Source organism: Anguilla anguilla, chromosome 9 (assembly GCF_013347855.1).
Source record: "Anguilla anguilla isolate fAngAng1 chromosome 9, fAngAng1.pri, whole genome shotgun sequence".
Taxonomy (NCBI): domain Eukaryota; kingdom Metazoa; phylum Chordata; class Actinopteri; order Anguilliformes; family Anguillidae; genus Anguilla; species Anguilla anguilla.
Window position 1 is genome coordinate 20,539,732 of NC_049209.1, and position 22,467 is coordinate 20,562,198.

General features: G+C 42.4%; 2 protein-coding genes across 3 annotated transcripts in view; both read left to right on the top strand.

Annotated features, from left to right (window-relative positions):
* The first annotated feature begins 402 nt into the window (after window positions 1–402).
* layna (layilin a) lies at window positions 403–8,266 on the top strand. 2 transcript variants are annotated; one of them, XM_035432837.1, is made up of 8 exons: window positions 403–737; window positions 1,440–1,460; window positions 2,375–2,672; window positions 3,287–3,444; window positions 3,578–3,622; window positions 4,334–4,420; window positions 5,273–5,375; window positions 5,461–8,266. In XM_035432837.1, the coding sequence occupies exons 1-8, from the start codon at window positions 662–664 to the stop codon at window positions 5,807–5,809; spliced, it is 1,137 nt and encodes a 378-aa protein (XP_035288728.1). In that variant the 5' UTR covers window positions 403–661; the 3' UTR covers window positions 5,810–8,266. The 2 variants fall into 2 exon arrangements, with proteins under 2 accessions (XP_035288728.1, XP_035288729.1); XM_035432838.1 differs by lacking the exon at window positions 1,440–1,460.
* Window positions 8,267–9,095: 829 nt separating this feature from the next.
* Window positions 9,096–22,467, top strand: part of LOC118236418 (serine/threonine-protein kinase SIK2-like) — a 43,668-nt gene continuing 30,296 nt past the window's right edge. The window contains exons 1-2 of the mRNA XM_035434780.1: window positions 9,096–9,610; window positions 19,383–19,499. Coding sequence (XP_035290671.1) covers window positions 9,473–9,610; window positions 19,383–19,499 — 255 coding nt within the window. The 5' untranslated portion in view covers window positions 9,096–9,472. The remainder of the gene's footprint in view (window positions 9,611–19,382; window positions 19,500–22,467) is intronic.

Genomic DNA, 22,467 nt, shown 5'->3' on the forward strand with positions numbered 1-22,467 from the left:
AAATACATTTTTCAATAAACATATGATACGTTTGTTGTTCTTATTATTATTAGTAGTAGTAGTAGTAGTAGTAGTAGCAGTAGCATATAAAAAATCTGAACGTTTTGTAAATGCATCCGTTTTCTGGGTATTCATAATGACATAATTTCATATTAAAAAGTAACTTAGAGATCAATAAATTGTATGTACACAATGGCCGACGTTTTTTTGTTTTTTTTTGAATGGGTGCGGGGTGCTTTTCTTCATTGTTTCAGAAGTCATATGAAGAGACCGATGACCGTGTTCTGCGAGATTGTCAGCAATACAGATTATAAACGATCACTTGTTTGATTGTGCATTATCGATTGCGGATGAAGTGTTCGCTCTCTCTCTCGGTCAACAGAAAGACTCGCTGCTGTAATGGATGACGCTGTGACTTGATCCCACGCGGCTGTCTGGCTCCCCTCTCTCGCCTCTTTTTCTTCATTCCAGTCTGATCGGATGTCCGCAAACAGGTCCGCAACTTCTAACGGGAACCACAGCTGCTTCTCTGTCTTTCAGATTTCTTTTTTGTGTATTGTATACTTTTAATGACCATGGCTAAAACGACAGTTGTCACTTTTCATCGCATATAATTTATATGCGCTTTGCTGGCATCCTAGAATTATGAAAATATGAAGAAATGGATTTTATGAAACTACTCGGGACTGTGCTCTCTGTATGTTGCTACCCAGGCACCGCATTCAAACTCCTCAGTGGTAAGAAGCAGCGCTTTCAGGAGTCGCTACAGAATTCGTTGTATAATATTGTGTACACTGTCTACCGCTGTTGGCTAAATTTGAAAACTTCTATTATTATTTATTCTGTATTTTCTGTACAGCAGCTAACCCAGCAGAGGTTTTTGATTTTGGGTCTATGAAACATTTGTGTTTTCAATTTTCTCAAAATCTTCAGCTTTAACGTTTATTTAACAGGGCTCCTTGTGGCAGTGTTTTGTGTGTTTGTGTAGCCTACAGAAATATAATTTTCTCGGCAACAGTGGAATCTTTAATTCAGGATAACCTCTGGGGTTAAAATTAATTTAGAAACTTCGCCACTGAAATTCAAGTTAAAACAGGCTAAAATTGATTAATGTGTTTTTTACAGTTTCGCCACCAGCTTACTCTCCCAAGCTTTGCCCAGCTTTGTCCAGCTAGAGACCAGCTTTGACCAGCCACAGACCAGTTATGACCAAATAGACGTGTTTTTAAACAATTCTTAAACCCGCTTAGAATCCTAGGTGGTCTTAGCTGGATTTTTTTAGCAGGGTTCTTGTCAGATCTCTTATTTTGTTGTTTCGTAAACTCCGAAAGAAAGCACGAAATTTGTATTTTGAACGCCGAGCAAATTGTGTCTCTCGTTTTTATGTCCGTACTAGTTTGCTAATGTGTCACTTGTCACCTCCTGTTCTCCCTGTGAAGCGGACTTTTATGAGCCCAAAGGTACGTATAGGCTACTTACATAGAAGCTCTTGCGGTTTGAAAGTGCTACATGAAGTCGAATCACTGTCTCTGAATGAAGCACGGGGACCGCATTCTTAGCACGTGGGATGGGGCATTCCAGCTGCGGATAGTGGAAAACCATCAGTGAAATGCTTATTCGTTTGGAGCAAAAATGCATGTGCGCAGTAGCCTATTCTTGGTCACTGAAATATCAGTTCCCTCAACAATTCATTAGTGTAGGCTAAGAATTGTTGTTTTTTTAGTAGTGGGATATGAACGTTTGGAATTTCATATTTCAAAATCATTACATCGTTTTAGATTTAAGTTTATGTAAATATAAAACTAACACAAAAACGATGCTATGATTTTGAAATAGAAAAAATAGTTCGGCCCCAACATTTGTCCAAATTCACGCGCCAAAATAATAAAGCAGTCAGAGCATGCAGCCGCAGCACGTCAACCAGCTGATCTCCCAATCAATTAAAGATAATACAAATTAAAAGGCCCCAGCATGATAGCTAGTCCCGTACTGTCTGTGCTTCATAGAGCCGTCTACTGCACAGGTTTGGTGTTGCCATATGTTCTGCCTATAACATTAATGGAATACCAATTTGCACATAATCTCCCATTTTCTTTTAACTCGGTTGTGGTCAGTGTCATTGTTTGCGGTGTGTGTGTGTGTGTGTGTGAAAGAGAGAGAGAGAAATAGTCACACAATGAAATGTTGAAGAACAATAATAAATAATAATAATAATAATAATAATAATATAAACAGATCGGCTCCCGCAGAACAGACTGGCCCACCAGGAGTATTCCCGCCCTTCCCGATGGCCAGCCTGCACCTACTAGGTATCATTCTTCTTTCAGCACCTTGCCAGTCAGTCTCTCCTTCCCTCCCACCCCCACTCCCACAGGCCAGCGCATCTGCCGGCGGGGCACAGAGAGGCCCTGCTACAAGATAGCGTACTTCCAGGACATTCAGCGCAAGGTGAACTTTGAGGAGGCCAGCCGGGCCTGCCACAGCGATGGCGGAGAGCTCCTCAGCATCGAGACTGAGAGCGAGCAGCGGTTCATCGAGAACTTCATCCAGGAGCTGCGGGCCTCCGACGGAGACTTCTGGATCGGGCTCCGCAGGAGCCAGGGCTACCAGGAGACCAGCAGCGACTGCCCCGCGCAGTACCACTGGCTGGATGGCAGTCAGGCCACCTTCAGGTGTGCAACGGAGAGCTAGCGAGTAGCGCATAGCGCCAGCAGGGCCGAGGCACTCCGTCCAGCAGCAGGGGAGCAGAAGCATGTAATCGATATGTGCATGGCTCTTCCGCACTCTTCTGCAACAGAATTTTAAATGCCTTACCTGCAGCAACTAGGGCCGACAACACTGGCAATTGGATTAAGAGTCAGTGCTGTATTGCTGTGTTTTCTGTGTCATAATACACCCCTGCTATTACCCTCAGAGGTCAGACCAAGTCCCTGGTCTAAAAGCTGCTAATTTGAGTGGTCGAGATAATCCAACTATGACTTAATAGAGGACTCTATATGGAGTGCAGTAAATGCCTCATGGTGGACCTTGATAAAGCATTTGTATTCGGTGCAGTGAAGCACCATGTGATCCAGAATAGAGTACCTGACCATCCCAGTACAAAATAAACCCAGTGCTACTGCTGGGTGGTGCATAATTGGTAATAATGTCACCCAAGTAGAGAAGGCTTCATTCAGCAGCAAACCTCCCTATGATGGGGATTTTTTTTTTTTTGCTTCTTCTCCAGGCTTTTCATGGTTTATACAGAGTGTGTGTTTATATGTGTGTGTGTGTGTGTGTGTTTTAGGAACTGGCACTGGGACGAGCCTTCGTGTGGGTACGAGGTGTGTGTGGTGATGTACCACCAGCCCTCTGCCCCGCCAGGCCTGGGGGGCCTGTACATGTTCCAGTGGAATGACGACAACTGCGACACGAAGAACAACTTCATCTGCAAGTACACCCGCGGTGAGCAGCCGTCTCCTCGTCACGTCTGCTTATGCTTCTAAATTGTTTAGATGATTAAAATGATCTGTTTAAACGTTTATTCATATTTGTGAGAGTTTAACTTCCCTGCGTAAGCTCTTAATCTTGCTTTCAGAAAAACAGCCAGACTCCACAGCAGCAGGGAACCTCACACAAACAGGTAAACACCTGCAAAATCTGAGAAGGAGTCCTACTGGGCCTTCAGCGAAATGTGAAGAGTATTTTTCTTTTCAGGGATATTTTGTTAATAATTCCATATTTCATAGAGTTCTGATGTTAGACTATCAGGTAAAATAAACCTTGTCTGGATTACACATTCTTGGTGATATTGTGATATGATTGTAGTTATTATATTTCCATGTTGTTCTGTATGGCTGCATGTCTTGTGTACTGTAGAGTTGTGGTATAATGATGATTTAGAGGTGCTTCCATGCAGTGCGGATAAACATATAGGGTTAGCCAGGTGCCAGGTGCCAGTCTTCTGCCACAGAGTTGTCATTTTCAGGGAACCTGAGATAGAAAGACATTTGGAAACATTTTTTGTATCTGTTTCTTGCCTTTGTAACGGCACCAGGAATGCTGACTGAGGGACTCCCAGAATTGCTACAGGATATATATTAATGTTTCCTTGTCCATATGTAGATTTAAAACTCTTTGGTCAGACCATTATTCTCATTGAAGAATCGGTTGTTAAGCAATGACACCTAGTGGTTATAGAGAGACAAAATGAATTGGTTCTCTCTCTCGCTCTCTCTCTCTCTCTCTCTCTCCCTCCCTCTCTCTCTCAACAGTGGATTATATTATTGTAAAGCATTTATATGTTTTGTTTCTTGTAGTTGCAAAGTGGTTTATGCTTATTAATACTTTTTAGATTCTCCAACCGTATCTCTGAGGCCAAAATACCCAGCAGTTACTGTTGACGATCCCAAAATCAAAGTAGAAGTGTCTCAGTCCAAAGGTACTAAAATACTTTTTACTTTTTAAATAAATTGAATGACAGAAACATTTTGATTTGTTCCTGGAATACAAAAACAACATACATAGGTAAGCCATAAAGCCTTTTGAAAACATCAATAATTGTCCATTTGAGACATCAAAAAAGGGTCAACTATGAAATATTAAGAATGTGTTTTCTAACATCTATGTTTGACTATTATGTACATAATATTAATTTATATTTCTTTCAATAACATTCATATTTTTTACTTGTGACAATTTCCTTTTTAAAAACTGTTTTGTGACAATGTCAGATTAAAAGTCAAAGCAATGTTAATAAATGGTCAAATATGAAATTCAAAATATTAATGTCTTTTCTGACATTTTATTAGAAATTAAATATATTTAATATCAATATATTCCGTTTTAGCTCTGATATTGTATTTTATCATATATATATATAATTCATCTTGGTCACCCTTCTTTTACTTGAAAATATGATTGTGTTCATATTTAATTTTTTTAATTATTGCATTCAAAAACCGCATTCATTCATTTACTAAGTCACACATTCACTAATTCACTCATTAAATAATTTAGCTTCTCTCTCACTCACTCACGCTTGTGTATGTGCCCACTTACTGACTAATTTAGTTACTGACTTATTTACTCAGTGACACACTCACCTAATCATTCGCTCACGTACGCGCTCAATGACAGGCTCTTGTATTATCACTGTTTTACCACTAGAGGGCACACCTCTTCGGTTAATTCTTGTAATCATTTTTGTGATATATATAACAGCTCATTTGGCCACACAGGTACAGATACAATTCACCTGAGTCTGATTGTGCGTCTCACTCCCACCTCTCAGGCAGTGCCCTGAATATTGCCTACATTGTCCTCCCCACCATCCCTCTGCTGTTGCTGTTGCTGGTGGCATCGGGGGTGTTCTGTTTCAAGCTCCTGGCCAGGAGGTATGAGTCACCTGTTTTCCACTGTCGGGGCTCCAGCTGCCTTCCGTGGGGCACGTCATGTTCACTGTGTTCCCTGTGTGAGCAGGAAGAAGGAGCAGACCGAAACGTGCCCCAAGGAGCCAGGGTACTGGGTGCCAGCTGACCGCTGCAACAGCCCCAGCCCGGACGTCTACAACGTCATCAGCAAGCAACACGAGGCGGACCTGGCAGGCACTCGCCCGGACATCAAGAACACATCCTTCCTGGGCTCGTCGCCCGACACTCCGCCCGGCGATTACGACAACCTGGCGGGCAGGGACACGGAGAGCGGCTTCGTCACGCTGGCCAGCACGGAGAGCGGCTTCGTAACCAACGACCTCTACGAGACCTATCAGAGCCGCGGCCGATACTACCGTGAGACGGGGTGGGTGGACAATGACATCTACGGCTACTGAGGCACTTCCAGGGACCTCCGCTGTGCCCCAAATGTGTCTGCTTCTCCCCAGACTTCCGCCCCACTTTGCCCTGTGGACAGGTTCACAGACATGGCCGAAGATAATCGGACTTGCAGGCTTGCCCGCCCATTGGCTGGGCCCAGTGCCTCCAGTCCAGCTCGCCCAGGCTCACGGCAGAGACCATCTTCCCTGGCAGGCATCCTGTGTGGAGGCTGGGGGCTGGAACTTGGACACGCTAGCAGGAAGGGCAACACAAAAAGCATGATACCAACTTTGATAGTCCTCTGAACAATACTTCTTCTTTCGTCTCCCTCTGTGAGCCTTTCTTCAAAAATGCACACAAGGACACACACACACACACACACACACACACACACACATGCATGCACGCACATAAATGCACATTCATAAACTTTCTTGTATAGCTGGATGGCTGGACATGATTTCCTACTTTGAGCAGAACTGCCAGCAGAGACCTGCCAATCAGCGTGCTGTTTTGCGCAGGTAGCACGGGCAGTACTTTTCTTTCTAAAAAAAGAAAAAAAGAGGCGTGTAAAATGTACAGTAGCAAGCAGGCTGCCAGTGAATCATGTGCAGTTTTGAACACTTAACATAATTTGGACAGAAAAGGTGGTAGCACGACTTATAATGGGTTTGCATGGCTCAGTTATACTGCTTTTGCCTGTGTTTGGACAGGTGGGGCTAAGGGTAAGATTGTGTCCACCTTTACTCAACCCCGATCCCCCCACCCCCGTAGATAACTTGTGCCTGACCAGTTATTTCCCAGAATCCCTTATGCACTAAGCTAAACTGGAATGCATTTGGTATGATGCAAGTCATGTGTATGAAACATCAATAAACCAGACAAAAAAAATGATTGTGATTTTTATCAATTTTTGAAAACTGATGTTAAAAAGCTGCTGAAATTAAGAGTCATAGAAAACCAAGAATTGCTAATTGAGGCATGCAGGTTTGTTCCAGTACTGCATTGAGTTACAGTTGATTTTATGGAGGAGAATGAAACAAAAAAAAGTGGTGCAATTGGATTTAGAACTAATTTTCTAGCAAGCTTGAAAATTGGCATAAATCAAAGTGGACTGGTGTCCCCCATAAAGGCCTGTCCAATTTAAATGTGCCACGGACGTGTAAAGTGACATATTTATCTTTCTTCTGAGTCAGGCATTGAACACCATATGGCATATTTAACGTCAAGTCTTCATTTTTGTGTACAGGTGGTATTGATGTTACTACTCAAGGTGCATGTCTCAGAGATTTGGTCATAGCAAAATCGAGGATCTTCCTAACTTGTGCTGTGTGTGAGTGCTGGCCAGTCTATTCTTTCGGTCTGGAACAAAGAGGCTTGCACTTAATTCCATGCAACCAATAATATGAGACACTGCATTCTGCTTTGAAAATGAATTTACATATTGTCAGCATGTGGAGCCAAGGTATATCATCCAAGTACTGTATACCGTTGACCAAATATAGGAGAGACTAGCAGCAGAGAGTATTCAATACTACACAATGTACTGCGCTGACCAATATTTAAAAGGATTCCTATGAACGTTCTATTCATAGGAAGATTCCTCCTGTGAATAGTAAATTTAAATTCATGAAGGAAAGGCCATTAAACATCGACTATAATTTAGATATCGATGTAGAGACCAAGTTTTGGAGAAGAATGTTTCAAATTATCCTGAAGAAACAATTTCCTTAGAAATCAGGAAACCATAAATACAGTTTCAAGACAATACGAGCCTCCAACCGTAGGGTCGCCGAATCCTGACGCCAACTAATGAAACATTAAAAGCCTGTACAAAATGAGCCCGAGCGCGCGGGGTTAAACCCACTCACTATGGGGAGCCCAAGTAGGATATATCCTTTATTGTCTTTCGTTTCGAACTTTTGTGCGCACGAGCTTTGTTTTATGACCTCATGATAGAGCTGACCAGCCCAACATCTGCGTTCTCGACGGTGAAAGAAATTGTCAGTTTTCAAAAAAATAAAGAAAGAAAGGTCGACTGTATATTACCGTGCATGCAAATGCCCAACGCGGACATTCTGATCAGGTTGATCTTTAGTTTTATGGTACCTAAACGTGGATCGCAGAATTTTAACCGTTAGTGTCCTTTGCACGCGGCTTTGGAAAGGAGTCTGAAGCCTGAAAGAAGTGTTGTATTTGGCTGAGACCAATCAGAGATAGCGGGGGCGACAGAAGAAACAATTAATGTCAGGGGAGGATGCTAGGGGAAATGGAAGGAAGCACATCTGGAACACGCATGCAGGAAACGGGTCAATGATAAGGGACTCGCCGCGCACCCAGCCATGCTGTAGCTTAGCGCCAGGTCTATATGAATACTTAATGATGGCAAAAGCAAAACTGTGTGAACGATATGATCTATAGCTGAGGAATCGCTTTAGGTCTTATTACATGAATTTATCACATTAATTATTACATTCATTATTGTATAGGCTATGTAACTCTCTGAATAATTTTATATCTAATAAATGTTGTGTTTATAAAGAGCCACTGTGTTTGATTGAAAATGCCTTCTTTTCTTTTGTGCTCTGTACAGCTATCAGAAAGGACAGTAGATGACGCTGCTCTACTGCTGTAGTGTGGTAAAAGCAGTCGACTATTGTACAGACAGTTACGTCGACCCAACCGTCACGCTAATCAGAAAACATTTACTGACGTGACAAAACATGCATGCATTCTTTATTTGTCGCTTGCGATTTTTTATTTTGTTTTATTCCGTTTTTAAATTTCAAAGTGAATAAAATATTTCACATATTAGCTGACACGTATAGATTATTTAGGCTTCAATGCGTAAATGTGGCTACATGGTTAAACACCAGCCAACGTCAGCTCGGTAGCCTATTGGCTGTCCAGCGATTTAGCAAGCTATTTGCTTTGTGGAAGTCTGAGATGATAACTTGTGTCTCATTCGAAAGGACAATATAACGTTAGTTATAGGCTACCGAACTCGACTGCATATGTTGTCGGATCTCGACATTCTTAGCTGAACAGTCCACATAAACCATGAGTTCATGCAGCTAGTCAACACGTGCGTATTTTATCTTCCTCCTATCTTTCACTTCAAACCCTACAACAAAAGCTTTTTATCAAAAGCTCGAGTCGGTAATAGTCATCATATCAGCGCTGGTCGAGCAAACAGACTGACAGCTGATTGCAATAGCTGGCGTTTGACGTAAGCGGTGAATCTGGTTGTCTTGGAGACGAATTGGCACTGGACTGTGGAACGGCTTCAAAGGTCCGCCCCCTGTACAAATACCCCCAGCAGCTCTGACGTCAATGCACGCCGAGTGGAGAGAACACGATGCCGTCTGCAAGAAGTCATCCCGTGCCCCGACGCTAGTAGAACTGCAGACCATACTGTCAGCCTATAGCGCCTTTGTACTGGAAGGAGCTATGTGACTGACCGCGACACTCGATAATGCCGGCTGTACCTCTGTTGCACTGAATGCGCCCTCCGCAATGTTCAAGCTGGCTCGCGAATTGAGCATTTTGCATTGTCTGTTTTTAAGAGGCAGAGTTTAGCGGACGGTCTCTTCCCCACTTCTGTTGCTTGCAAGACTACAGTCTTCAGTAGTGGGTCACCCTTTCCTTTCTGAAACCCTCCCCTCCACCCCCAATACAGCATGGTCATGGCGGACTGTCACCAAAAACCGATGCTTCGGGGTCCAGTTCGAGTGGGCTTTTACGATATCGAGCGCACTTTAGGAAAAGGAAATTTCGCTGTTGTGAAGCTGGCGAGACATCGCATCACTAAGACAGAGGTGAGTATAGTTACCTGGATAGTCGGTGAACTACGACTTGCTATCTAATGTACATTTCCACAGCAGCAGTGTACCACTTCTTTCACTTGTCATACAAATGTTACTGACCGGACTGGATACAAGTCAGCAACTATCTAACCGGTGTCACCTTTCGTAAAATGCGCTAATAGCCCCAGTGCACTCTTCAGCGTTGTCCACAAACCTGACCGTGCCGTATATAATTTTACGTTAGTATTTATTATTGTATTTGCATTTCTAAGTCGCCAGTGACGCACATGTCACGGCAACTAGCTATCCAACTGTATCTTGCATGTTCACTAATGGGAAATGTTGCGCCTTGCAAAAGTTTCTTTGTTACAACCTTGCATTCGACACATGGATCTGAGTTTATGGTCCAGACAGCAGTTGCAGTGCGTTGACATTGTCAGTATTAATTTCAAAGTCATCAGAATATACTGTTTAAGGCAGTGTAAAACCAGATAAGCAATAATTCTATAATTATGCCTGAACAAGAACAGAAAGGTAGCCTATAGTTTGTTGATATTAAAGATTATGTAGTGCAGTGTGGTTGACAGACAAGGTATTGTTGTAGTGAGGGTATAATAGCATAGTGTGCAGGAATGGTTGGCAGGCACTTACTGTTGGTATGCTTGTGAGTTGGATTTGCATTTAACTGTGATTGTAATTCTCTCCTTTACTTTTTAAAAATAAAGGTTATCGGGTATTGGTTGGTCAAGATTTTTTTGTAATGACAGTGCAGTACTATTCCTCAGTTCAGGAGTGTAAGGAGAACACAGTACAATTTTTAAAAGTGTTCTACACTGTATGTACTCATCTGTTTTACCCTTAAATATTGGGCAGCTTCGGATAATGTATTTTCTATCGAGTTTATTTCATGTAGAATAAATAAAGGAAAAGAGGAGGTCGCGCTCCTCCATGGTGTTCAGTACACATGTAATCATGTTAGCTAATGCAGTCCGAATGACAATGGGCAATTTCATTTAGAACGAAAACTCAAATACATAGGTTTTTTTTGCAGCTGTCAGCCTGCCACTTCTGTGCAGTGGTAGGGATTCATTTGGTAAACAAAAATAGGGTGTCATTGTTCAGTAGCTGGTTAGAATTCAGATGAATGCATTATTTGTAAGGGGATCAAAGGAACACAGAAAGGCCAGTCATAATGTGAAAGAGCTAATAATTGGTGGTGCGTGTCAATTAAAGATTTTCAAAATCGATACCAAATATAGGCTAGAGGAAATCATGGCAGCAGGGGAAGGCATGAAGGGTGGCATTTTATGACATTATATACAATATTACATTACAGCATCTGTACCTTGCCCTTCACAGGCTGTAGGTGAGATGAGCGTACCTTATATCCCAGTTATCCAGTTGTTGTTTTTTTGTTGTTGCTCTTATTAACCTGGCTAACTATTGCCCAAGTCGGTATGTTGCAATGCATACATATTATACATATTACCATTGTATTTATTTGCTCCTTTTTTATTGCCGTTGTATTTCTTTGTTCTTTTTTTAAAACTCTACTTTGCTAAAACAGGTTCTGTCACAAAACAGCCATCCAGATTATTCAGTATATTACATTTGTGGGCCTGTGTATCATATATATTTTCCCCTACTGAAACGCTAGTTTTGACCACCTGTTAAACCACTACTGCCTGGATTGTCTGCACATTCCAGTTGAGACAGCCTCATTAAGAGGAGAATCCATTTTGTGGTGCTTTATTGGTTGGGGAAAATGTGAATGAGGTTTTTTTTTTTTTACTATGGCAATCTAAACACATTTTTACTCAGTTGAAAGCATACTAAGGAAAACATAATCTTCCCTAAATTCTTGTAGCGCCACTTTATTTTACATAATTTTGGTGTGCGGGGAATAGTATTAAAGACTGTGCATATAGCAGGCTTAAGGCTATGTGCTGAAATCTGCAACTTGAGGTGTGTGCTTGTGGGCCTCCGTGTTCTGTACAGTGTTCAGTTCAGTGTTCTGTACAGTGTGTCACTGCACTTTTATCCATGCCTATATTATGGTTTCGGTTAGCTAGCTTGTCATTATGGCCTTTATGTATTACGTAAAGTACTAATCAGGACGTCCACGACAGCCTTTCTTTCAATGTTTGTACAGCCCGCAGCCTTTAAAAGTTGTTTGATTGATTATTCAGTTGCATGTATTACACTACGTGTTAAATCGACCTCGGTGCCTAATTATTTTATGCGCAGTGTTTTAGACTTATGTCTTTATTTTCGAGACACAGACCAGATTAGCCAATAGGATTTTAAAAGTCTTTTTAAGCGTTTCAGTATACATAACAAATGTTAACTTGGCTAAAATGGCTTTAATGGCTTTAATGTTACCACTATTTTAGTGTGAATTTTAACAATCACGATTTACTATTCTTGTCGTTGAATGGCTAAAATAAACTGTTCAGTCTCACTTCTCAAATTAAACTGTTGAAATAACAATTACCTGTTAGAATGTATTTTAGATTTATTAAATGATATGTTTTTATATCCTGAAGTAAATATTAGGGCTGTTAACTGTTTAATGAAGTGTTTGAAAATTGAATGTATTCTGGGGTGGGTTGATCATGATTGGATATTGGATGCAAGGCATGTTGGGATATTAGTTTTTACTTCAGTGACACAAACATGTAAAGTTAATTTGTAGCCTGTTACTTGCATTTCCTATTTTTTCTGTGTCACTGCAGTAGTTTCGAAAAAGTCTTGTTTATGTGTTTCACCTGAGAGTCCCCGGAGTATTTTAGCAATGGAACTTTAAATGATTACAACTGAAAATCTACCAATTGTAGGTACTAACAGAGCACATACACTAAAGATCAATATATGGAGGACAGTATTCTCAGTGATTTTTTTTGTTTTGTAGTACTTTAAGGAGTAGATTATTCAGAACGGGCATATTGTGATACTAGGATATTTGTTCCAAGCACAATCTAAAAAGGCAATAGAAACAGGCTCTGATTTGTGGTTGTTGTACGGAAATGCATTGTAAACAACAGGCTTATGGGGCTGGCTTGCGTTTTTGTTGCCTGTGGATGGGTTACATAACCCCACCAACAATAATCTTGTGTGTGTGTGTGTGTGTGTGTGTGTGTGTGTGCACCAGTTCAATAATAACCTTCAGAGTATTCTGCAAATTCCAAACACACTGCAACAGAAGGGCAACAGGCAGGTATTCAAGGTAGTAATTCAATTTAACAAACGCTTTTCATAGCCAGCTACAGGTTTACTCTCAAACAGACTCAACAGCTCTTGACCTCTCTGTTACTTGAACCTATCATAGTATTCTGTTATATTGCATTGGGGAGATGGTGGCTATCACATGAAAAGACCTCCATTAGCACATTCAACTCCATTCAATTTTAAAAAAATCAATTTCCTCTCTGGTTTTTCATAATGAACACTAAGACTTCATTCTTCTTCTAAACAAAATTCTGCATGCACTTGTCATCATTCAATTTGATTTCCCACTGCTTACTACTGTCCTGGTTGATACATTCAGGAGTGTTCACATTTGCACCTTCATGTATGCTCAACTATAATGAATGGCAGCGATGTAGTCACCGAACTGTGGTCATGTCCGAAATGGCTTACTTGCCTACTATTGAGTATACATTGAGTACACAGGATGAGAAAGTTGTTAAGTAGGCAAAATGTTCTCTACATGTAGTGTAATTAAAATCCCCGGTTGATATACTTATGTCTGGGGTTTTACGGAGTGTATTCAGAAGGACACTTTTCAGGAAGTACTTTTCAGGAGGTCCCACAGAGAGGAAGAGGTGAAAGCCATCTTTGGGTCTCATAATTCAGAGAGGAAGAGGTGGGGCCTTTTTACTACAAGGGCAGGACGTCTTACAACACTTAGTACAGTTGGAAATAGCATGGGGGATATTTTTTGCATACTGCCCATTGCATACTCAAAAATACCTGCTAAACAGCAGGCAGCATGTTTAGTAAAGGGTACATATTTTGAGGACACAACGGTTAGGAGGCTGTTTCAGACACGGCCCGTAGCTCAATGGGGACTGAAATGCGGAAGGCTGCTTTGTTTCTAAAGGAGAGATTCAGTTCTGATTAGGCTTCCCCTATTGGAAAGGACATGCTGCTTGAATTTTACAAGCCAGACCTGTGTGAAGGCTCATTGCCTGACATTTTTTTGTCAGACATCAGTTTGAGAGGACTGTTAACAGATCTTATTTTTCACGGATGCTTAGTGCAGTAATCCGTGGCCGTTGTTGAACACACGAGCACTGCACACGCATTCAAAAATCACACAGGGGCTGATATTTCCTCACCAGAAAATAACTAATCATACAAAAAAATCATTACAAAATAATAATCATTTTGACCTTTTGACCATACGGGTGAGCTACACTGGACATTGACTCTTGCACTTATTCTTGCGCAGGCAGATTGTGTCAGTCACTTTGGGTGCATTCATTGTTTTTTTTCCCCGAACACTGCATTTCAAACATTCAAACAACAGTAGGGGTCCAACTTCGTTTAGATATTCTTTATCCATAAGACACTTCAATTGCTCCATTCTTACTGTTCTCAATTTCTTTTTAAAATCTTTCCTTCTTCAGCTTCCCAATGATGGAATGACCTGCCTACCACCGAGAAACAATTTTAACGCTCGCCACCTATTAAGAATGCACTTATTTCAAACAATAGCTCATCTGATCTGAATCTTCTATTAAACCCATTGGTTCCTGAATACCAACCATTGGCTGTTTTTACATTTTTGCTGTCCTTTGTTTCTTTGTGATCGTTGTTGCGGTTTTGTTTTAATTTCTCTACAGAATCAAACAGAGGCCACCACATTAGCAGAAGGATTGTTAGCCATCATCCCCCCTGCTTTTTAGAGGACAGTGGCAGCATCGTAATATCATAGAGCTCCACCACATTCGAGGCTTGTTGACGTACGGAGACTGTGTCATTTTAGGTTCTGTAGTCTTTTCGAGTTCTGTAGTCTTTTCATGTTTCTCCCCCTACATGAATGCCATCATTAACACCTGAATGTCATGGCTACACGCATCTTATATCTAGCATATGTTTAAAGCACTTGATGTAGCTATATTGTGTGAGGTTTTATGTTTTGATTAATTTTGTTATATGCATTTAAATCTATTTTACTGCTGCCACGCAGGCCTGTAAGATAGGCTGATAGGCTTTAAAGTCCAGGGTTTATTGACAGTACTGAATCCACAGATTGATTGTTTGGTACATTAATACTAAATATTTTGCCATTTGATTTCATCATTATTTCCCAGATAGATAGATACCAATATATAGTAGTGTTCATAGTAATAATGGTAATAATCATCATCATGATAATCATTATCATCCTTAAGAATATATAATAATAATAATTATTATTATTATTATTATTATTCTGTATTGAATATATTGAACTTTTCTGGGCCTCACATTTTGTCTGTTAAATTGATGGGGGATGCTCCCCTTAGCCACCACTGGCACACCAATCTGGGTAAAGCATGACTGCCTTTTAGAGCAGAACACTGGCCACTGCAATGGGAAGTGGGGCTGTGTGCTTAATGTCCAGTGTATGACTGAGGGATTGATATTCACTACTTTTCCTATGCTATGAGCAGTAATCCTTGGTATTTCTTAGCTAAGTTTATTCAGGTTCATGGAAATGATCCTTCTGGCATCTCCCCTTCAGTGCGATCTAAGCATCGGTCAGGTTTGAAAAAAAGTTGAATCTACAACAGAGGTTAGCACAGGAAATCCAATATGCGGTCTTTATGTAACTGCCACTAGATAAGTGACAGTTGATTAAATGAGCAAAATGTGTCTATTGAATATGCCACCATCAGTACACGTAACATGCTCAAAACCTGTTAGTGGAATAATGTATAACTTATGTTGTATTGACTTCCTTTGGTTCCTGGGAGCTACACTTCCCATTTTTTTGATTTCATAATTTTGTTAGACCCAGCTGAAATGGAATCGGACATGTTCATTCTCTTTCATTTCATCAGACTGGGTTTGAAACCAATACTTTGGTATAAAAAGAATTAGGTAAATTAAGTAAACAAAGCGGTGTGGTTAGACACCCAGCCATGTAAACCAAATTCATTTCAGGGTTTATTCCCTGATTACTTCTTGCTTTGCCAATGGTGCGTCCCATAGCTTCATCAATAAAATATCCTTTACACATGTAAATATCCTATGTCTGTACAAGGGGATATGTGAAATATCAGTTACCCTGAATAAAGAAGCCTGTAGATATATATTAAGATGCAAAATAGTAAGCACTTCCAGGCACAGGAGAAGGTTAAGAACATTATGGGCTATGGTGTTCCTTTATGGGACTAATGATGCACCAATCCTGGTTATCATACAGTAAAGAAGTTGTCACAAGTGAACTCTGGAGTTGGAGGAGGCTGAGTGGCATTGTTTTTAGGCCCTCTGTTTACTTGTTCTGTTGCTTTTATGCTGTAATGCTTAACTTTTATTTACATATATTTGTAATGGAAATGAGCGCGTGACTGCTGTCTCTTGAACAGGTCCCTCTCATAAAAGAGCTTTTAATCTCAAAGAGACAACCTGTATAAATAAAGGATAAATGAAATGAAAATAAAAACTGACCTGACAGACGGAGGAAAGAGAAGGCAGGCGTAGCCCGGCTGGGGGAGGCGCTGGCAGGGCCCCAGTACTTGTTTGGTTGTGAGAGACGAAGGTTGTTCTCCCTCACCTCTCCTCCCCTCCTCTTCCTCCTCCTCCTCCGCGGCTGGACGCTTCCCTCCGGGCCCCTGGACACAGTGTCAGGGATTTCACATTCAAGTTGTATGAGAGCTGAGAGGTATTGTATACTGCACAGTGCAGTTTGCAGGCTTCTCCTTGGCTGTGTGTGTTTGTATGCAAGTATAGAATATAAAATGTAGGTGTGTATGTGTGTGTGCATGTGTATGTGCGTGCGTGTGTGTGTATGTGTGTGTGTGTGTGAGCACATATAACACACATGCATGTGTATGTGAGAAATAATACCTCCCAAAATGTGCTTTTAACATAGAAGCTGTCTGTAACTGCGTGACTGATTTAGGTTCCCCTCCACTAGAGACGTGTTTTTGGTTTAGTGTTTACAGGACATGCATTAGTCGTCCATCTAGTGTGCTCCCACACGTGGTGCAGCATAACTGCCTGTGGTCGCACTCAAAACTTTCACATGCTGGTGCGTCTAGACTGACATTCGCACGCTCATTGTCACAGTGAAAACCACTTCACCTTGTTATTATCGAGCTGTGGAGTTCCCTGTTTGCATGGCTCTGTATAAAACAGCATGCCGAAATGGCGTCATTTTCCAAAGCACGGGAGCCCTTTCAAATAACATCACTGCACTCCGCCCGTGCGAACAACACGATTCCTCGGTCCAGGTGAACATTGTGCGCTATCAGGGTTAGCACGTTCACGTGCGTAAATGTAGCACTATGAAGACTTTGTTCCGTTCATGCTCTGTATCATAAATGTTGGTGAGGAGGGAAGGGTGGGGGGGGTGGGGGCGGGACAGTGGTCACAGCCTAGCCCAGGGAGTTGTGATGCCTGTGCTGTTCTTGTGTGTTTGTATGGAGATGGATCTTCTTCCATAAGGCACTGCTGGGGCGTACCGTGTGCTGTGCTGCAGATCTGCCTGGTGTCTCATGCAGGTGTCAGGAATAGGCCTGTGACTAAGCCCTGAGGTGGTGGGTGGTCCCTGAGCTTCTGTTGAGACAACTCGTGTGAAGGGTGGGGGGGGCCTGCGGGCGCATCCGGGAGCTGTGTGTCCCACCAAACCACCAAACCCCTTCTTCTTTTTTAAAATTTACTCCACAAGCAATATTAAACATGTTGATAAGGTTTTTTAAAGGAAAAAGATGAAAGACTGTTTTTAAGAGAACATATCCCTTTGAGCTGAACAGGTTATTTTGGGTGGGCGTGGCGTCTTTTTTTTTCACGTGATCTGCCTTGATTGGTTATTTGACTGGGAATGACGAGAGTGTCCCTCCCATTTCCTGCCCACTGAACTCCAGCTCAAAAAGTGAATATGGCGTCCGTAAATTATCCAGCAGGGATTAAACCATACGCGTTTGAGCCAGAGTCGGATCTCCTCTTTTCGACACCAGCCTTGCTGCAAAGCCAGCATGGCACTGGGCTTGTTTAGGAAGCACTCAGGGGCAAAATGAGTGAAGTGCACTAGCAAGTGGAGGCTCACTTTTGCTGCGATGTGTCCCTCAAATATATAAATGGCAGCCAACCAATTCTTGCCCTCTCTTCCTTTGCAAGGTCATGTGTGGTTAGCTGAATGGCAACCAGCAATTAGCACACCTGATGCGACTTCCGAGGACACACAACATTTCGCTCATTCTCTGCTTGTAGGTGGCTTGCTAATGGTGCGATGACGCCACGATCATGGTAAAGATGTGCGGGGGAGTGTTTATGCAAATACCTGATCAAAGGTTGGCTGCTCTGATTGAAATACAGAACCTGTCAGATCTGGAGCCAAATCTAACAGGCTTGTTTTGTCCAGTGAGTTTTTTTTTTTTCTTCTGGGAGCAAATGTGGCAAAATGTCATGTTTTACAGATTTCATGTTTTGCCAGCTTAATTGGGACACATTAGACAATGCAAGCAACCAAGCATTTAGTAAACCTTCTAACAGATAAGTGGGGGCCTTCGAGATCGCTCACCCCACCACCGAGTCTTTCGGGAGCTTGGGGGCCGTTTGAGGTTCCTGCAGGGGACAGTTGCACATGACATTTAGACCAAAGATCCCTTTTCACAAAGCAAGACCCCCTCTCCCCACTCTCCACTCTTTCCTGACTCTTTCCTTACTTAAGGGTTTATTTGAGGACCCTTCTTCAGAAGTCCTCTGGCTGCTCTCAGCAAATGCTCTTGCCATCTAACTTTTTTGAGGATCTGTCTGTCCTGACTGTAGGTCCAACTATGAGTGAGAGAATATTCCGCACACGGCGTATAGAGGTGTGTCATTCAGCGTAAAGCACATAAGAGTTAGCATTCAGTGTAATGCACTTTGAGAGAGAGCATTTGGCATTAAGCACGTTGGATCCACACGGAGCGTAAAGCACACAGAGCTGGCCGTGTCGTCATGCCTGATACAGTATCTCTGGTATGCTGCGGTGTGCGACACGCTGGGCTTGCAGAGGCTTGGAAATGTCTCCAGGTCAGTGCGATGACAGAAGTGCAGTGAGAGGAATGGAGGTATGGCGTGTCATGGCATGCAGCTGACCCGAGGGGCCGTCAGGTGCCAGCCCCACTCTCAGCTGAGAGGGCCTGTTTGCATAATCTCTGTACGCTGGATGCATTCACAGTCATACAGGGGGCTGACGCTTAGTGCAGGGTGTGTGTTTGTGTGTGTGTGTGTGTGTGTGTGCATGTATGTGTGTGTGTGCGAGTGTGTGTGTATGCCTTTAAGTGTACCTGTGTGTATGTGTTGGTGTCCATGCATATGCTGTGTGTGTTTCTGTGTGTCAGCTGGTTTTTGTGTGATTGCCTTTTGACTACAAGCCCCTGAAGCGAGGCAGTGGTCTGTGTGTGTGTGTGTGTGTGTGTGTGTGGGGCACTATGCTTACACAACACAAGGCTGAGGTCTAAATTAAGGTCAACAGCAGGAGAATTCAGATGGCAGGAAACACATACGGTGACTATTAACTGTTCGAAAATTGCAGTATGAAATAGTTCATATTGGCCGCTTCCACAAATTGTCCTCTTTCCCACAGGTGGCCATCAAGATCATCGACAAGACGCAGTTGGATGCGGTGAACCTGGAGAAGATCTACAGGGAGGTGCAGATCATGAAGATGCTGGACCACCCGCACATCATCAAGCTGTATCAGGTGACCACTCCCCTAATCCCCCTCTCTCAAAACCTCTCGGCTTTCCCACCTGAGAATCTCTCTTCTCTCGCTCACTTTTCTCAGTCCCTCCTCAGCTGTCAGATTTTTGCGCGATTAGTAATCAGCCCTCTACTTCTCCTCGTCTCCGCCTGCGCAAACCTAAACAGTTAGCGGTATTTCTCCTCAGAGCTATCTTTTGATAGTGATCTCGCGTTCGCCTAATCAAAGCTTCACGCTTCCTTTAAGTTAGGGGTTTACGGTGCATCCCCCGTCCTGTAGAAGTCCCCACCCAGCGGTACGCGGGCAGGTGGCAGAGGCTGCGTGCCGCAGATGGGCCCAGAGTTCCCGCCGAGCTGCCCACGCCTGCATCTGGCTGCCTGCGCTTCGTTACGTAAGGCTTTTTAGGTCACTTCGGATGTGGGGAACGCGAGCGGCGTTCTCGGTATTACACAACCCGCCGGTCCGGGGGCTAGGCCACGCAGTCCGCGCTGCGCCGCTCCGCGCGTTTCCCCGGGGCCTTCTTGCGCTAAGACCAGGGTCTGCCAGACATTACCCCCCACCCCCCACCCCCACCCCCCCGGGCCATTTGAGCACATGGCTGCTGCCCCACCCCCCAACCCACCCAATATCCCATCAGTCAAAGTCCCAAGTCCCTGTGCCAGGCCTTTAGTGTACATCTGAGCACAGCTGCAACACTTGACACATGATGACACATAAAAACAGTAACTCTGCGTATACAGTACACTTTCCACTATCATTCACATCTGTCAAACTCTGCAAAAGCTAACATGCATTTCCCTGGTTACACTGTACATTGCAGATTTTCACACATTGTAAAAATTACAATTCCATATTGGAACATAATGTACGCCAGGCTACATTTTAGAATTCATATACTCAGGAAGAATTGGAACCCCTGATCTGGAAGGATAGCAGCGTTTCCTTTTCAAGTTCATGAAAAGGGAGATTAATTCAATATCTAGACACTATTACTATTACTAGTGTTTCAGAATCTAAACGGACCCCCTACACTTTGTTCTTTGGCTCTTCTTGACGACAGTGTTACTGTGAGCCTTTTAGCATAACTACAGAACAGCCTGTTTGCTAACAAATTGCTCTTACAAAGTTTGTTGCCTCCGGGTAAGAGCAGAGGTGTAATAATTAGAATAGACAACCGCATCGTACTGCGACGTTAAGTGTGCGCTACTGTATGTGGAGCATTTCTGACGTGTGCTAAGTGCAGTAGAATTTTGCATTCTGCTGCTTTGGTTATTATCTCAAGGGGGTGATAAAAATGCTCTGTATTGCCTCTCAACGCAAGGTGAAGTAACCTTGGTGTTTTTTGTCCAATGAGCGGGTTTGGCATTTTGATAGCATTTGAAACAGAAATTTGAATGAGGCAGGGTTCCCAGGCATTCCTTTTTGCATATTTGATCGTGTCTTTCCTGGGCAACTTGTTTGAAAGGCGCTCCGTGGGGAGAGGGGTCGTGAGGTGTTCAGAACTGAATGCTTGGAGGGGGGCCAAGTTCTTACTGAGCTTTTGAAGAAACACCTTGAGCCGGTCATAGAAAGAACCCAGTCCTAGACATTAAGTGGACACTACCAGTGTGAATGGCCAGGATGAGAGGGTGGGGGTGGGGGAGTGTGGTGGTTACTGGTGTGCTTCCCACACTCTTTCCACAATTTGCTCTTTTTTAAACAATGCGTCCTGTGTTATTCCAAGGAAATTATCAGCTAGTTAACCAGCTGCTTAAATTGCTTTTCCTGTGTATAAAAGCAGGATCATCACTGGATTTTTAAAAGTTCCCTAGAAAAATGTGATGAGTTGGGATGTTTTCACAAAATAGTTGGCTTTTACGAGCAAGATTTGTATATGCTTGATATTCTCCATCCAAAAAAAGGCGTTCCATGTGTTTTATCATGTTTGGGGAAGAATCCATGACCCTCCTTGTGTGTTCTCTGGGGTAAAGCAGAGCTTGTAAAAACTGTCCTGATGGGATGACTTATGCTCACTGCGTATTATATTCTAACATCCTTTGTGCTGTTAATGCCTTTGTAGTGAAAACCAGTGGCTACGTGCATACAAATGTCAGTACTGAAAGTTTAGCTGTTAGTGTAATTCTATTTTTTTTTAATAAACTGATGTACAAACTCTATTCTGGAATTATGCTGTCACTCATCTTGCTGAAAATAAAACTTTTTTAGATTTTTATTTTTTTTAATTCTCTAGTGTATTAGCCATAGAAGCAGTGAAAATACATGGCTTTCTTCCTTCGAACAGTCAGAATAAAGAAAATGCAAATGTATCCTGAGATGTCAGGTATGTTCCTCTGTGCTCTCCCACAGGAATCCAGAGAGCAATATTGGTGTGAGCTCAACAAAAATGACTCTTTGCTTTCAGGATGAGTGAAAAAAATATTTTAAAAATACATTTACTGGGGCACGATTAAAAGGATATATCACTTTTCTTTAAAATATTTTCTTAGTTTTAGCGATGTTTTTTATTGGCCGAGATTTGCGTGCGATAAAAGATATATTAGATGCTTACAGTTTCCTGACAACCTGCTGGCTTGTCAGGAAACTATGGCTACTGTAGGGGCATTGGTGGGTTTATTGTCTAAAGCAAGAAAATGCATTTCCAGTAGCTCCAAGCCTGTAGAATGTGTTTCATGGTCTCGTAAAGCAAACCAAATACTTTATTTACAGTTCTGGAATGCACCATACATCAATAAATCAATACATCAATAATTAATAAAATTGCTGCGATATTTATTTTGTCTTTCTGTGCCTGTTTGTCTTTCCAGTGGCTAATTTCATTTTACACACAGTTGCCTGTCTCCATCTTTTCACACTGAAAAATGGGCCTGCATTTCCTGGCATCACCAGTACTGTTCAGCTATATGACAACACTATTATTACAGTAATCATTGGGCCTACTGCAATTACTATACATTTGTTATTTGTAAAT